General features: G+C 40.5%; 2 protein-coding genes across 2 annotated transcripts; one reads left to right on the top strand and one right to left on the bottom strand.

The window, feature by feature from the left end:
- Positions 1 to 275: 275 nt before the first annotated feature.
- LOC110191239 (uncharacterized) lies at positions 276 to 6718 on the bottom strand. The gene has a single exon (XM_086837026.1). The coding sequence runs from the start codon at positions 641 to 643 to the stop codon at positions 383 to 385; it is 261 nt and encodes an 86-aa protein (XP_086693152.1). The 5' UTR covers positions 644 to 6718; the 3' UTR covers positions 276 to 382.
- A 2410-nt stretch (positions 6719 to 9128) lies between these two features.
- LOC110191125 (estradiol 17-beta-dehydrogenase 11) lies at positions 9129 to 12091 on the top strand. Its single transcript, XM_020961878.2, has 5 exons — positions 9129 to 10218; positions 10982 to 11137; positions 11253 to 11429; positions 11510 to 11582; positions 11642 to 12091. Exons 1-5 carry the CDS (start codon positions 9907 to 9909, stop codon positions 12031 to 12033), a joined length of 1110 nt encoding a protein of 369 aa, XP_020817537.2. The 5' UTR covers positions 9129 to 9906; the 3' UTR covers positions 12034 to 12091.
- Positions 12092 to 16137: the final 4046 nt, after the last annotated feature.

The raw sequence follows: 16137 nt of genomic DNA, 5'->3' as shown, positions 1-16137 counted from the left end.
GAGGAGACCCCCAGCACCTGATGCTCCTCAGTTCCCCAGCTCCCAACTCCAGTGCCCCAGCACTCGATGAACTTGGTGCTGGGTGCGCAGGCGCAGCGGCATTGTCGATCCATAAAAATAGCTCACTAATTATTTGTGCGCTAGGGTTACAGTTCTCATAAAAAAACAAACAAACTGTCGAGCGTTTTATGGATCTTCTGCTTGCCTTAATGCCCCCGCAAAGTTTTTTTCAATTTCGATTCCATTCGATTCAACCCAGAGAAAGATTGATGATGTGCATTCTCGAATTTATTTAACATCTAAATTATCTACTAAGCATTCGTTATGCTTTAATTACATATAGTATATATCGTGAAAGACTTAAATGATGAATTATATTAGCCTATTCATCGGCACCTGGATCTCCACAGCCTTCGTGACCTTTGCGCTGATTCTCTGTGCCAACCAATTGCCGCAGCTCCACAAGAATTCGATCAGTCCGCTCCTCCAGACGATCGAGCGCCGTGTTCAGGGCATCCAGTCTGCAGGTGACACTCTCCATCAGCTGCTCCGAGCCTCTGGTTATCTCCGCCAAGTCTGCCCACCGATTGCCAGCCGGAAGGGTTTCCAGCACAGGCTGCAGCTGATTCTCATCGTTATCCATTCAGGCAAAATTGATTCCAAATTTACTTAAATTTGTCTCAATCTAAACTCTGACCTTTTATGCTGAATACTTGTATATAATTAAAGCTCGAATTTCTGGAGTGTAAAGCAAATGTTCCTATGCTTTGATACATTATTCCACATCATTTTAATTGTTTGCCAAAAACTTATTTAATGAAATTTTAGTTAATTGACTTTAGGCACTTTTGCTTTTAATAAATGAAATAGTCATAATAAACAGGGTATATAATACAACAGAGGGAGATGTTAATTTTACGACAGGGTTGTATATTATAGCAGCATAATCCTAACCAAGATATATTTGTGTTTATTAAGTAATATTTCAAGTGAAAAGGAACAAATTAAAAGAATATTTACTTCTATTATTGCAGGATACTATATATTTAGTCAGAAGGAGTCATTTCGACCTTATAAATCATATATATTCTTGATCAGCATCAACTGGAGAATGTTTCTAGCGGTTGAAAAATAAATTTTGAACATTTTTTCGAAATTTGAAAATTTTTTAAGGGGTTGCATCGTTAAAATTTTCAAAAATTGGGAAACAATTTAATTTCTTTATATTGTATATTGAGTATGCAGATTTATTAACCTTTTAAAAAATATAATTTTTCTTTTGAAAATTAATGAATTTTTGACTTAGTTATGACCGATTTTCTATGCAAGATTTTAAAAAGTTGGTTCCTTTTTTTTATTTATGACTAGTTACAGGGTATTTCTAATAAGAGTTAACGATTTAGACACTTATTTTACTTTGCACAATTTTTTTGCTGGCGGCATATTACAAAAGCCTCGCTCGTTCATTTCATTAAACCCATTTACAAAATGGCTTTGTCCATTATTTATACATATCAATTATAAATTGTACTCAGCGCCTGCAATATTCATATTCACTTGTCAAAATGTCAACTCAAAATAGAATATTTATGCATTTTTATGTGTGCGTATCGGAGCATGATTTGTTTGTTTTATGCTCTCTTTTCAAGAACTCTATAGAGCAGCGGAAAGTGACAATACGGGCTATAAATACAAAGGCTCGACGGCAACCGAAGTTGAAATCAATTTTTTGTTTTGGCCCCATACTGCGGAGGTCGCGTTTCTCGCCTTCGAAAGCGAGTTGCATGAATGTGGATCGGAGTGGTTGGGGAGTGCAACCATTTAGTTTGCGGCAGAACAAGGTGCCTCAATTTATTTTTAATTGGAGGCAAATTGAGCCAATCATCGTCGGTGGAAAGGAAATGGTTTGCTGCGGTTGTGGTCTCCTCTCGTTATTAACAGGATAAAGCTCCTGTGTCCACGTCCAGAACCAGGCTCTGGCTTATGCATTGTCGCTTAATGAATTTTCTTTCAAAGTGGCAGCAGCAAGGATATGTGGAACACCCCAGAAGTGGACTTCCTGCCATGCACAGACCATTAACCGACCTGCAACTGGAACAGACAGCATGCTTCTCCTGAAGTCTTCTTTTTGGTTGGCAAATCTGTTATTATTGTCATTAAGCAGGCTTTTGTTGTCATCAACCGGAAAATGTACAATACATGCGCTCGTATGCAGATGCATTTTTCTTGCAAAATGTCCTTCGGTGGCTTGTTGTTTGCCTGGGTTATTCAGAGATTTTCGGGGATCTGTTCTTGAGTCTGTTCTCGCTTGGTTATTGAATTTTCAGCATAGTTTACGAGCTGATGTTCTTGGACCCCCCAGCCCGAGGCTCAACTGGTTGCTTCTAACACAAATTTCAATGCATTTCGGTTTGTGTTTGTCGTCATTAGTTGAAGGCGCTTAGTTTGGCTCGATTGTTTGCTAAAAGTTTCATTGTTGTTCCTGGTCCTCGGAACTTGTTTCTGTTTCTGCTCATGTTTCTGGCCGTTGTTTTCGCCATCAAGTTGATGCTGGTCAACAACATTGTTTCGCCTAAATAAAGGCATATAATTTATGTGTATGGCCTTCTTACAGACCCCTGCAGGAGGCAACGAGTATGTGGCCATCGAGTATACGCCACGTTGACCGCTGACCAGCTGACCGAGTCAAGTTGAGCTGAATACTGAGTGAACTTTGTCACGGTACCAAGCTTAGTGGCATCCTGGGGCGGGGACATCCTGCCTGGAGCAGCATCGGAGGCGATTGTTTCCCAACTTTTCACTTTGGTTATGAAACGTCCAAGCGGCACAGTCAGTTGCACGCGCGTCTCCATCAGTGGCGTCTCCATTCCGCTGACCGCAGTGGACAACGGGTAGTTTTTAGACGGCCGGGTCATGTTTCTATCCCATCCCTGCGTGACCATACAGATCCAGAAAAAGATTTAGATTTATTTCACTCTTACTAAGGAAATATCAAAGGACATTATTTATGCCTTGAATTTATAACATGATTTATTGTATTAATCTGGGACTTGAAAGAATATATAATTCCCCTCTTTTATGTTATTATTTCCGACATTTAAATCAACTAAATTTGTTCAGTGCAAGGACGTGTGTTTTTGTGCAAGCCTTGTTATGCTTATGTCCTGCGGCTTAGGCATTTGTTGTTTTACAACGTTTCAGTCTGTTTGCCAAGTAAATAAAAGCTGTTAACTAGTTTTCACACACCAAGACGAAAAGGTGGATGGGGTCTGGTTGGGGCTTGGCCATGGTTCTCCGAGCTGCAACACGTGCTTGGAAATTTTTTGCTCCGCTTGGTCTCGTCCTGTTCCTCTGTCCGTCCAGCTCCTCTGGCTGCTTTTGTGCGTAGACACTTGTGTATGAGCAATTATTTAATGCCGTCCGTTCATCCGTCCGTTTGTCATTGTTGTCTTCGGGCCGTGGTGTTATACATAGTTGTACTTGTTTTAGGTATATGTACTCGTTGTTGCCGGTGTTGCTAGTAAACTAGCCTTTGTCTTGGGCCCCCATCATCCAAGTCAGCTGCAGCCATCTTGTCTGCCCCTTTTGTGTCGCTCATTTATTTGTGTTTATCCTTTCGCTTTTAATTGCGGCTCCGTCCTGCTTCCATTCCCCTCCCCTTTGTGTAATTACAAGTGTTTGTTGTGTAAATAATAGCGTTTGCCGCCTGGGCCGAGGACCATCGTTGACGCATCGTTTGCATGCTCAGTTAATGCCGTGCATCAGGACATCCTCCATTGTCCCGGTCTCTTTCTGTGTCTGTGCCTGTGCTCCTGTCTGTGGCACGGAAAATTAATTACGAGCATTAAGCAGAAGCCCAACGCCCGATCTGTCGCATTGACACAGGTGTTGGCTGCTCAATGTAACGTATTTTCCTTAGATAATTCCCATAGAACTCGACAGCCATGTGCGCTGCGCCTTGAACTCGAACTCAAATGGAAAGTGCCACTGCTACTGCAGAGAACGAAAATTTTTAATAATTCTTGCAGTCCTTTTATTTATTTTTGTATTTAAATGTACATTGTATTTACATAAAATACACCCTTTCTAAACTGAATATTCATATCGAAATTTAAATGCAGAATTTTCTCTATTTTCACATTTTTGATTATATTAAACCTGGAATCAATTGTTTAGAATATAAACATGAAAACGACAACCCTTTTTGGCTGCTTCCTAAATAAAAGAGGGAGCATGAATTCGTTAAAAACAATTCGATTTATACCCTTTAGAGGGTATTATGCTTTCAGAACGAAGCTTTAAATGAAGTAAAGGAAACATTTTCGACCCTATAAATCATATATATTCTTGATCAGCATCAACAGACGAATCGATTTGGCCTTATCCGGCAAGAATTTAATTTTTTCAAAATTTTTGAAAAATTCAAATTTTTATTAGGGGTTACATCATTAAAATTGTCAAAATTTGACAAAAAATTGAATTTCTTTAAATTTGAATCTGAGCGTGCAGATTTATTAACTTAATAAAAACTAACATTAGAACGCTTTTCGAATTGAAATTAAAGCTTTTTTGGCTTAGTTATGCTTTTTTTAAGCTTTGATTTGTCGAAAAAAATTGCATGTAAAAATATTAAATAATATTTTAAGCCAAGTTATGATCGATTTAAGATTCGATCCTATTATTCAAATTTGCCAGGCTACATATTAACTTTGTCTTCCCAAAGTTGGTCTTTCTTCTTATCTCTAGTTAGTTTAATAAATCATATTAATAACCTGAAATATGTAAAAATCGTATGAAACTATTCCTCTCTGTGTGAAACTCAACTGCAGTGTGGAGGCGGAACCTTAATTCATTCACCTAGAGACATTTACATGTGGTGCCCATTAGCCCAGGGCCACGCCCACTCACGAGAGGCAAATGCCAGCGAACCATGCGACGCCAAAAATTTCCATTTCGTTGCTTGAACCGTGCATAAATATGTCAATAAGGATTATCCCATCGCAGGCGGCAATAAAATCTCTGGGAGCTATAAAAAAGAGGAATGTGGAGCGACCGTAGGCATGTGGGGAAACCTCAGCTAAACAATAACAGCAAAAGGGATCAGGATCGGGATCAGAAACAGGAGCAGGAGCAGGAGCGGGAGCTGCAACTTGATTATCCTGCAGGATGGCAACCTGCCGCGCATTTTCCGACTGTTAAATTATGACATGCAACTGTCAGAGCGGGTTCAAGTGGATTTCGACTGCGGATGCTCCTGGCAGGCGTGAGAAACTGTTATCCTTGCACCTAAACAAACACATTGAAGCGATGCCTGGATGCAGTAGCTGGCAGTGCCAGTGTCCTGGCTGGTGTCATATTGCAGAATGTGTTCGGTCCTCGAGAGGCTTGTGCATTACACGACCAGCTAATTTATTTACATTTACTGGCCGTGTACTTGTTGCATTGTAATAAACTGAAACACATGTGCAGGGATCGCAATCGAAAATGGCATGTTATCCGTGGCTGTCTCATTAGGTCCTGTTGCTGCTGCAGTAGCACTTCAGATTGGTGTTGACAGTTGCGCTGAGAAATTGCCTCGCCCTTTCCCTATTTCTTTTTCTTTTTTTTTTTGCGTTAGCTCTGGTCTCTTACAAGACTCCTGAGCTCCACTCTGAGTGCCCTCCGCCCGGCATGCTAATATGAAATATTAGAAAAGTAATGGAAAAAATGGAAAAGCAATCGAGATTAACGCGTTTGAGCACTCAAACTTCGCTCCACACTTTTCCGTTTTTCAGTTTTTCCCTTCTTTCCCTGCCAGCTGCGGCATGCCAACCCTTGCTTCCAATTCGTTGGGTCCTTTGCCGTGGGAAACCTTGGGGAATAGGATTAACCACCTCTAATCCGTTACCTCAAGTACTCCTCTGCATTTTTCTGACACTGCCGGATAATATTCTACATCAGCGGTGTCCTTTCAGCTATTGTGGGTTAACTTTTCGCTATTTAAAAAAGTATAAGAAAGGATTTGAGGTGCCAGTTCTTTAAATTTTAAAATGGCTAAGATTATTATTATCACTAATATAATAAATCATGTGAAAATATTATAAATATTTACTTATAGATACTATACCAATTGATAGTGTGTATTAGGTTCAAAAGGTTATATCACTTGACTTCAAAATAGTACTTTTTATTGATAACATACTGTATGTTAGATATTACCTTTTATATATAGTTTGAATTGTTTTTCTTTCTTAATTATTTATTTTCAGTGCCTAATTTAGCTAGCTTCCGTGGTTCAAGGCTGACAGCACTTCTCTTCACTCTTCACCAGTGCCCATGTACTTTGAGTGCCCTTTAAGCTGAAGTGTTTTTTGTCGGGCGAGCACCGCTGAGTGGCGCAGAGTTTTGACAATCAAGGGGCACATGGCGGGATGTAAAGAGTATCTGGATTAAGGATGTCCATGTGCCATGTGCTCCTGTTGCCCGCAAAATACGCAGACGCCGCCGAGTCCATAAATCATCGAAGGCACATATCAATAGCCACAAAAAAAAGCGTCGCATGCAAAGAGACACCACGTGCAGAAAGTGTGACCCGATTTTGGCAACATCCAAAATAAAATCAAGTATTTGCTTAAATAAATAAAAAATTGCATCACGTGTGTCCTCCTCAGTAAAGAAGTAGGACTCGTAATTGTGCCAAAATGCAAGGAGATACAAAGGGAGGAGCATTCCAGGCCTCATATGGTTGCCTAAAGGGCTTGAGTTTCCAATTTTGGCATCGTTTTTATTTGCAGTGATCGAAGAATTGAGATATCGCAGAGTGTTGAGCTTGAGATCGAGGGGAGATCTTTAAGTAGCAATCGACCAAAGATCAAGTGATTCAAGTGCAAAAAATTGATATCAAACTGACTGGTTTTGGGGGAGAAATGTAGTCGCCAGTAGCAGGTGTGGAGAACCTGCTCTAGTTGCACCTTGACCAAGCTAAAGCCCTATTAAAATGCCATTGCCAAAGTGGGAAAGAGCTAAGAGAGTGCTTTTTTATAAAGTTAACTTTCAAATACACTTTTGTAATTATATAAACAGCCAAATAGTAGTAAATTATTATACTTATAGGCTAAGGGATACTTTAAGAACTTTTCACATCACCCAATTATCAAATCTATATATATAAAAATGCTCTGTTCGTGTCTACATCCTTCATAGACTCGAAAAGTTCTAAACCGTTTAAGCCCAAATTTTTACACAACATGCGTTGAGGTTCCAGCTCGGTTATTGACTACTTTTGATGTTGATAGCTTATCTGCGGTTGCGAATATATCTATTTTTTTAGCGTTTCCAAGTGCCCCTACTGCTGCGCCATCTACAGGCAGCCAGCTGAATCAAAGCATTTCCTGTCAAACATTCAAAACATATTGAAAGAAGAAAGTTGAAAAGTTCTGAACCGTTTAAGCCCAAATTTTTAGAGAACATGCGTTGAGGTTCCAGCTCGGTTATTGACTACTTTTGATGTTGATAGCTTATCTGCGGTTGCGAATATATCTATTTTTTTAGCGTTTCCCCGTGCCCCTACTACTGCGCCCTCTACAAATCAAAGCATTTCCTGTCAAACATTAAAAACATATTGAAAGAAGAAATTGGAGATAAAAATTTTATTTTTTGTTCAGGTTCAGTAAGAAACGAAGTCATGCCACCAAAAAAGTCGAGATTGGGTCGTTGTATTCGCAATACAGAAGCAAAAAGACGTAAGATTACGAATATGACTGACGAAAAACGGGCCTCCTTCCGAGAGACTGAGCGGCTGAGAGCAATGCATGGGAACGCGTTAATATTGCTCGCAGGGGATTTCAGACAAACGTTGCCTGTGATTTCCCGATCGACACCAGCTGACGAGATAAATGCTTGCCTGAAATATTCTATATTGTGGAAACATGTACGTACATTACAGTTGAAGACGAATATGCGTGTCCAGTTATAGAACGATGACTCAGCCGACGTATTCTCACGACAGCTACTGGACATTGGGAACGGAAAGCTGCCAGTCAATGAGACGTCGAGAAAAATAGTATTGCCCGGGAATTTCTGTAATTTAGTTACATCGAAGGAAGAACTTATCCAAAAAGTGTTCCCCAATATCCGAATAAATTATAGGAATCACGATTGGCTCAGTGGACGAGCGATTCTCGCTGCCAAGAACAAAGATGTCTACCAGCTCAATCATGTAATCCAAAAAAGCATAGAAACTGACGAAATTACATATAAGTCGATAGATACCGTTGTGGAGGCAGAGGAAGCAGTTAATTACCCTAACGAATTTCTAAACTCACTTGATCTGCCTGGAATGCCACCACACATATTGAAATTAAAAATAGGTGTGCCGATTATCATGCTCCGGAATATAAATCCGCCGAAACTCTGCAACGGTACGCGACTCGCAGTCAAGAAATTGATGAACAGAAATTGCGGTTTCCCATTCGTTTGGCGTTTGCAATGACCATAAATAAAGCTCAAGGTCAATCTCTGGAGTTGTGTGGTCTGGATTTGGATGAAGATTGTTTTTCACACGGACAATTATATGTTGCGTGTTCACGAGTCGGAAAACCAAAAAATCTTTATATTTACGCGGCGAATGGAGAAACAAAGAATATTGTATACAACAAGTATTACAGAATTAAATTAATTTGAAAATTATTATTTTTTGTTTGACTTATTTCTTATGCGTTCAACCACAATATGCCACAGAGAAACGTGGCAGTCCATTTGGAGAATGGTCAACGTGTCTATTTCACAGAAAAAATGTGCAAGAAAGAGTCCTGAATCGGCCAGCGACAACTCTGACTGCCTTCTTCACCTTATGCCAGGAAGATGATTTTGCCAGAACCTTGATGTATTCAGAAGTGCCCTCTTAACCATAATATGCCACAGAGAAACGTGGCAGGGTACAGCTAGTATGGCATAAAAATGAATGGCAAAGTTAATTGGATAGCTAAGGCACCCTGGAATAATATCCAAATGAAATATACATATTTCACGATTCTCGTTTTTGTCGCTCGCTTTTGTTATTTTTAACTAAAAACCACAGCCGGCAAGTGCTCCCTCCCGCTCTATACTCATCTGGCCAACCATTCTACTTCAATATAAAATTATCCTTTGTCTGTCTTTATTTTCCATTTGTCTATTTATACATATATGTGAGCTGGTGCTCCGATTTTTTTTCTGTTCGTTTTCGTTTATGGATATCCACTTTATTGTCAGAAAATCATTTTTTCGTTGGCATCTCTCGATGTTATTTTCCTTCTTGTTTTTTATTGAGCTGGAGCTCAGAGTGTTTGTGTTTATATGTATATGAGGGGTTGGATGCTCATGTGTGCCCCTGTTGTACATTTGTAGTCTCTCCACTGTTTTTTGTAGTTCACAAAAAAATTGCTTTTATTTATTACTAATGGGCATGCTCGGCTCTTTTTTTTGTACCCATTAATGGTACAGTAGAAGGGTATACTAAGCAGGGGATGTACAGGGAAACGGGTTGTTTCTTTGACTTTGGATATCTCTGAGGCATTCGGAGCAGACACGAAATGTTTAGATATTATTCTTAAAGATACCAAAGAAAGTCTTCTATCAAATAATCGGTATCTCGTTGTCGAGTAGAACTCTCTCTTGGTATTAAAACCAATGTTGCCTTTCCTGGTGTGTTCATATATATCGAACATTACTTACCGCATCGCGGCTGTCCCATCTGTGCAGGAGGTGATTTTTCTATTTATTTGCCGACAATGCTAGCCCAGACTATTATTATTTTTTTGGGGAGCCTGTGGTAAATGGGTCTCTCATTTGCAAACACTTGCCCTGCATTAGTATTGAATAAATCGCAGTCACTGCTAATTGACGAGCTCCGTTGGCGCAGGGTCACTGCGGAATGGGGTGACTTTAATGCAAACTCTTGATGTCGAAAAGCCAGTTTCTCAGTTTCGCGAGTGGCATGTGCGATCAGCGACCTGCGATTCGGGTTTCGAATTCACAATCAAAGCGGTTTTGCGTCTCTCGCGACTCGGACGTGGCTCTTATATATCACGGAAAATGTCGGTGTGGAATACTCTGGTCAAGGCGCAGGCGCACATATCACTGATCGGTTTGGTGGCGATCACTCCACTGATCATCGTTGCCGCCGTGTTGAGCAACTTGTTCGCCAAGCTCTGCCGCTGCTGCTCATCCCCGAAGAGTATCGCCGGTCAAGTGGCAGTGGTGAGTTTTTGGCCACCAAAATCTTGACACACTTAATTACCAAAATTGGCAATAGAGCGGGTCTGAATCAAATAAAATTGCACTGTAGCTTCAAAGTTATTACATTTTGATTGTCATTTCTTTAAAGTTTTGAAATATGAAAGTAGATTCAAATAGAATAGAATATATAGAGTTTAAGTATTAAAAAAGAAAACTTTATAAGTTACACTTATTGGAACTTGAGCAAATTATTTGCAAATACAAAGTTTAGGGTTCCCTAAATCTAAATGATTTTAATAATAGTTAAAAAAGCCAATAAATCAAAGTTTAAAAATAACTAACTCATAACTTAGGCAAAAACCGAATTCATTTTAATTGGGAAAGCGTTTCTATGCTAGTTTTTGTAAGGTCTATAAATTTTGTTGTTTACCGGACATGGTCAGATTGATTTGCCTGTTGATTCTGATCAAGAATAAATGTGGTTTAAAGGGATGGAAATGACTCCTTACTACTTTAAAAGCATTTTACTCAAATTATAATAGCCTTGAAGGGGTACAAAAGTACATCATGTTTTAATATGAATATTATTAATTTTTTAATTTGTAACAATTAGCAGCAAGTCAAATTACAGGCTAAAACTGTTGTAAAACTTTGTATGAATAAAGTATCTTTAAAATGGTTTTAATAGACTTGATAATAATAATAATAAAAACGCATGACTTAGACCTTTGTCCTGTGGTAAAATCATTGAAGTTGAATAATGATTTTCCCTTATGTTGTCCAGGTAACAGGTGGAGGACATGGTCTGGGTCGCGCCATTTCCCTGGAGCTGGCCAAAAATGGATGCCACATTGCTGTGGTCGATATCAACTTGACCGGCGCCGAGAGCACAGTGAAGGAAATTGAACAATGCTATGATGTTCAGGCTAAGGCTTATAAGGTAAGTAAAGTCAAATGACAGTCAAACTGGTTTTGAATCACTCTCGTTTCGCACAAAGTATAAAAACATTTAATTACATACTTGTAATTACCCTTGAACCGGTATAATTTTATAGGTAGACGTCACAAGTATTGAGCAACTCGTTGAGCTGAATAAGACAGTGGTTGTTGATCTGGGACCGGTAACTGTTTTGGTTAACAATGCAGGAGTTTTGTTACATCGTAATTGCATTAACCCTGATCCCGCAGAAGTGCAGCTTATGATAGATGTGAACCTAACGTCACACTTCTGGGTGCGTTGTAGTATACTGATTATAATTACTATTCAATTCCGGTTTATTTCAAGTATATTTAACACACATCTACTTTCCAGACCAAGTCCGTTTTCCTGCCCAAAATGAAGGAGTTGCGGAGGGGCCATATCCTCAGCATCAGTTCTCTGGGAGGTAAGTTAATCTTCTACTTTCGATATCTTATAACTCAAGTTCTCTTATCTTTCGAACAGGTATTTTTCCATTGCCATATAGTTCGACTTATTCGGCCACCAAGGCAGGAGTGGCGTACCACATGAGGTCCCTTCGCATGGAGCTGTTTATGGAGAAGCAGAAGGACATCCATGTGACCACCGTATTCCCTACATTCCTGACCACCAATGACGAGGTGACGGATATGTCGGGACAAGTGGGAATTGGCCAATTGTATCCGCTGATCAGTGGCCAGGAAATGGCAAAACGCAGTGTGGAAGGAATGATGCGCGGGGAACAGGAGGTCCTGCTGCCAGGATTCTCGGCTCTGATGTACCGATTGGTGAATCTCATGCCCTCTAGCTGGCAAATGTTGGGACTTGTACTGATCACTGGCTCCAGATTCAGAAAGTTCCGAGACATGCGTTCCTGAGCGTGGGATGAAGTGACGTGGTGAATAAAAGTATTCCTGGTTTCGGGGGGCAGAAAAATAACAACTTGTTCGCATTTCCCCGGGGATTCACAGGTGGGGCATTGCTGCTGCTTAAAAGCGTTCCATTTAAATCCGATTAAAGATACTTTTTGCGGCTGTCCGGTCACGGACAACTGCCCACAGACCATGGTCTCCAGCACCGGCTACGACTCCGATGCCGGCTCCAGCTCTGTCTGCTCGTCGTGTGTTTCATGTGTTTTTCCTTTTTCATTTAATTTCAGTCAGCAGGAACTGCTTTAATTTTGCAGCTCCAACAGTCTCGGGGTTGTGTCCATGTCTGGACCACACTGCCGTGCATTGCCTCGATGTTTGCATTTGTCAGATGGCGGGACGGGTTGCAATCAACTTGTCAGCAGCCCAGACTTCTCCCTCCTTGGGCCGAATCTCATTATGCAACTTTCATGAGGTCATTGAGGCTGCCAGATTTATATATTTTGCCGAATTAAGTAAGCAATGGGGTCAGCGGTGAGTGTATCGAACACGAAATACCTTGGTTAAATGTTTAAAAATAGTACTTTCATCCTTGAAAACTACCAGGGGTGCCGCTGAAGGTGTTGTGGCTTCTAAATGGCTTCTACTTGTTCAGAAAATTACTTTTTATGAACTGATGCATTTATTTTAAAAGTAAATGTAATCTATAATGATTGTATTATCTCCCAAAGTAATATACCTCACAAGATTTAGGTATAGACAGCTTAACAAAGTGTTTTAAAATCATATAGTTGGGCTTGGAATTTTTTGCTGCATACCTGCAGGCGCTGTGGCATTAGGAGACCCGAAGTCCTAAGGCCTCGCCAGGATCTGTCCCCATTCGCTGGGTTATATTCAGGGTTTCGAGAGCAATTTGGCGAAAGTGCATGTTTTTGCAGCTTCAAACGAAATAGACTCGTAATAGGGTCGAGAGAGAGTGGCTTGACAGAAACTATTTTGGTTAAAGTGATCTCGCGCACACAAAAAACCGAGGAGGAAATAAAAACAACACATACACACAGTTCTTTTTGTTCGCCATCATTGTGGAAGTGAAACTGCCTGACAGTTTTTCTTTGTTCCTTTATCTTTATGCTGGTAAAATTAATGCAACACATTAAGAGAAATATTGCAGCAGCAGCAGCGGGGTTTGGCGGCGGTGGCAATGGAGGAGGTATTTTCTCCATTTTCCTCATTTTTTCACAGCGCAAGCTTTTCTCAGACATGCACAGAATTTCTTGCATATTTTCACGTTCTGCTCCGCACGCGCTTTTCCCATCGCCTTCGTCCTTTTATTTTATTTATGCTATCACTGCAACCTGAAATGCTTTAGCCACACACACATACACTTATCCACTCACTCACTGCAGGATACTGCCTTTATGTGAAATTTCTTTCCTGCTGCATCTGCTTTTTCCTACAGAGTTCAGCCGGGCCATAGGACGTATGGCTGAAGACTTTAGTGAAATTAAGAAAAATATAAAAAAGACATTCCGGCAAAAGAGTGGAGTGCGGCTTTCTACGAAAATGAAAAAATAATGCTACCAAATGCAAAAATAATATCGGGGAAATGAGTTAAGGTCCTCTGTCACATGGCTTTTTCGTTGGTAAAAACCCCTGAGAAAATATTATGTCAGCAAATCAAATCGATTGTGTGGGAAAGCATTAGCCAAACAGCCAAGGGATCCATCCATCCGCTCCAGAGCCAAGTCAAGTTGCTCCAGCTCCAGAGTAATTCCCAATTAAAAAGCCGTTAATGATGCGTGGCCCCAACACGACCATCGCAACCCCAAAGCCCCGGAAAACGTGGCTCCCGTGACGCCTCAATGGCAGCCTGATTGAAAACTCAAATGTGCGTCCCGGTTCCGCCCTCGTCGACTGCCTGCCTGCTGGGCTCGGCGTTTATTGTTTGTCTTTGACACTGACGTACTCTTTTTAATTTCGACGGGTTGGTTGTCCGCAGACAAACGAGGCATTTCCGTGCCTGATTATCGCTTCTGCTTGGAGAATCCATTGGGATCGAGGTTATCTGGGAAACTCTGCCGACTTGGGGCTTAATTATGAGCTGCTAGGAAAATGCGTGGGAAATCGAACGGAGTCCCCAGAGCAGCAGCTGGGGGCAACAGGAGCACTCACCTGTGGTTTCCTTCTGCCGATTTGCATTTATCCGTTTTCACCGACCGACAGACACTCACAACTCACTCCCGACGAGCAGTCAGTCACGTCATCATTGGGGGCATTTCCATCAACTGCAAATCCGCGAAATGAATTTAATGAAGAGTTGTATCCCGGGGTCAGGACGCTCACAAAATATCATTTGCCATTGCAATTGCGTTGCCATTTTCACATTTTCACAGTTTCCATTTCCATTGGCCTTGGCCCCGCACAAATAGAGTTGAGCTGACCGCGGAAAGCACGAAAATAAAGTGCCAAATAATGAACATAATCTATAAATAAAAATAAATACATTTAAACATAAAAAAACCCAGACTAACATAGTTAAAAATTACTAATGGTGTCTAGAAATAATAAATTTCATTTCATAATTAATAGGAAACTCTTGTTAGCTCATCTTGAACAATACATATTTTTATTATTTAATTAAAAGAATCCTATAAACTCGTTTAAAGGATCCTTAAAAACCATTTTAATCTGTCTGAAAAATCTAAAAATGGCCAGCACAGTCGCCAACTGTCGACTGCTGACTGTTGGCCGTTGAAAACTAATTAAGAATCTGACTGGTCCATGGCCATTGCCATGGCTAATGTGAACGTAACTAATTTTGATGGCCCATTGATTTGTTATGCAGATCACAAACTGTCAGCCGAAGCGAGTGAGGTGGCTCTGAATATCCTAGTCCTGCCGGGCAATTCGACTCCGTTCGAGTGCATAAATCACATGTTTAACTAATTAAACGAAACGGCATGTAACGGTGTAGGGTCGGTCGGTCAGCTCTTTTTTAATGAGTAGACAAAATGCCACCGTAAATGCGGAGCCGGAACGCCCACGAAAGGCGATCATAAAATCTCCTCTGCTCTCCGGTTCCACAGATGGAGATGCAGTCCCCCCGGGGCAATAATCATAAAAATTGCATATTAAAATTCATTCGGGGGGCGTGAACTGCTTCAGTTTTCCTTGCCTTTATTTCCTTTTTTCTTTTTTTTTATTGTGCGACGCCTTTAAAATGTTTATAAATACAGTCAATTTGCCGTCAACTTTTGAACTTGCCACATGTGTTCGGCTTCGGCTTTCGAGCTGTAAAATGTCATGGGGTCAACGGCAACGGGTACGGGAACGGCTCATTATAATACCGAATAGAGTGAGTGACACTTTTTCCAGAGAGCCCGAAAGATTTGTTCGAATTGAAATTATGTTTTAGCATATTTTGCTGCACCAGCACTATCGCTGTACGACATGCATGTCAACGCAATCATTTGACATTTTGACAGGAAATCGGGAAAAATTGTATGGGGACAGGGAGCAGGGATACAGGGATATAGCGAGTGTGAGTGCCGGAGGCTAGTTCAAGTTGAATGTCGCGCCTGCGTGGCTCAAATTACAAATTAAACAGCGACAAGGTCGAGGTTTTCCATTTCTCTTGGCTAAACAAAATCAAATTACCGTCTGACAAATTTACTTGTTGACTGCGATGAATGTGAGCGGAGGCCTCAGCCTCTCAAATTTTCCTCTTTTTTGCTGCTTTTCAGTGGCAAATGCAAAGAACTTTTGACTTATTGCCAAGTTGGCATAACAGAGGACAAGGCATGAATTCATTTGTAAAGAAAATGTTTTATTTGGCTGTCCCTTTGTTTTCCTTTCAGTCAATTGAAAATCTTCATACCTTCAGGCGCAAAATAATGCTTAATTAATTTTAAATAGTTTGAATGGAAAAACAAATACAAGCATATAGCTTACCAATAATCCTATTTTGACAGATAATCAACCCCTTCGAACTCAGTTTTATTTATTTATTTAAAGACAGTCCCAAATCACATTCGATGTCTATGATTGGAAATAAACAAAAGCAATAACCATTTCTTTGCCGCTTGTTAAAACAGCGAGATAGATCCCTAGCCC

This window comes from Drosophila serrata, unplaced genomic scaffold (assembly GCF_035046125.1).
Source record: "Drosophila serrata isolate PLE 108 unplaced genomic scaffold, ASM3504612v1 contig_295, whole genome shotgun sequence".
In the NCBI taxonomy this organism is placed as follows: domain Eukaryota; kingdom Metazoa; phylum Arthropoda; class Insecta; order Diptera; family Drosophilidae; genus Drosophila; species Drosophila serrata.
This window is presented reverse-complemented; position numbering and strand designations above follow the sequence as displayed.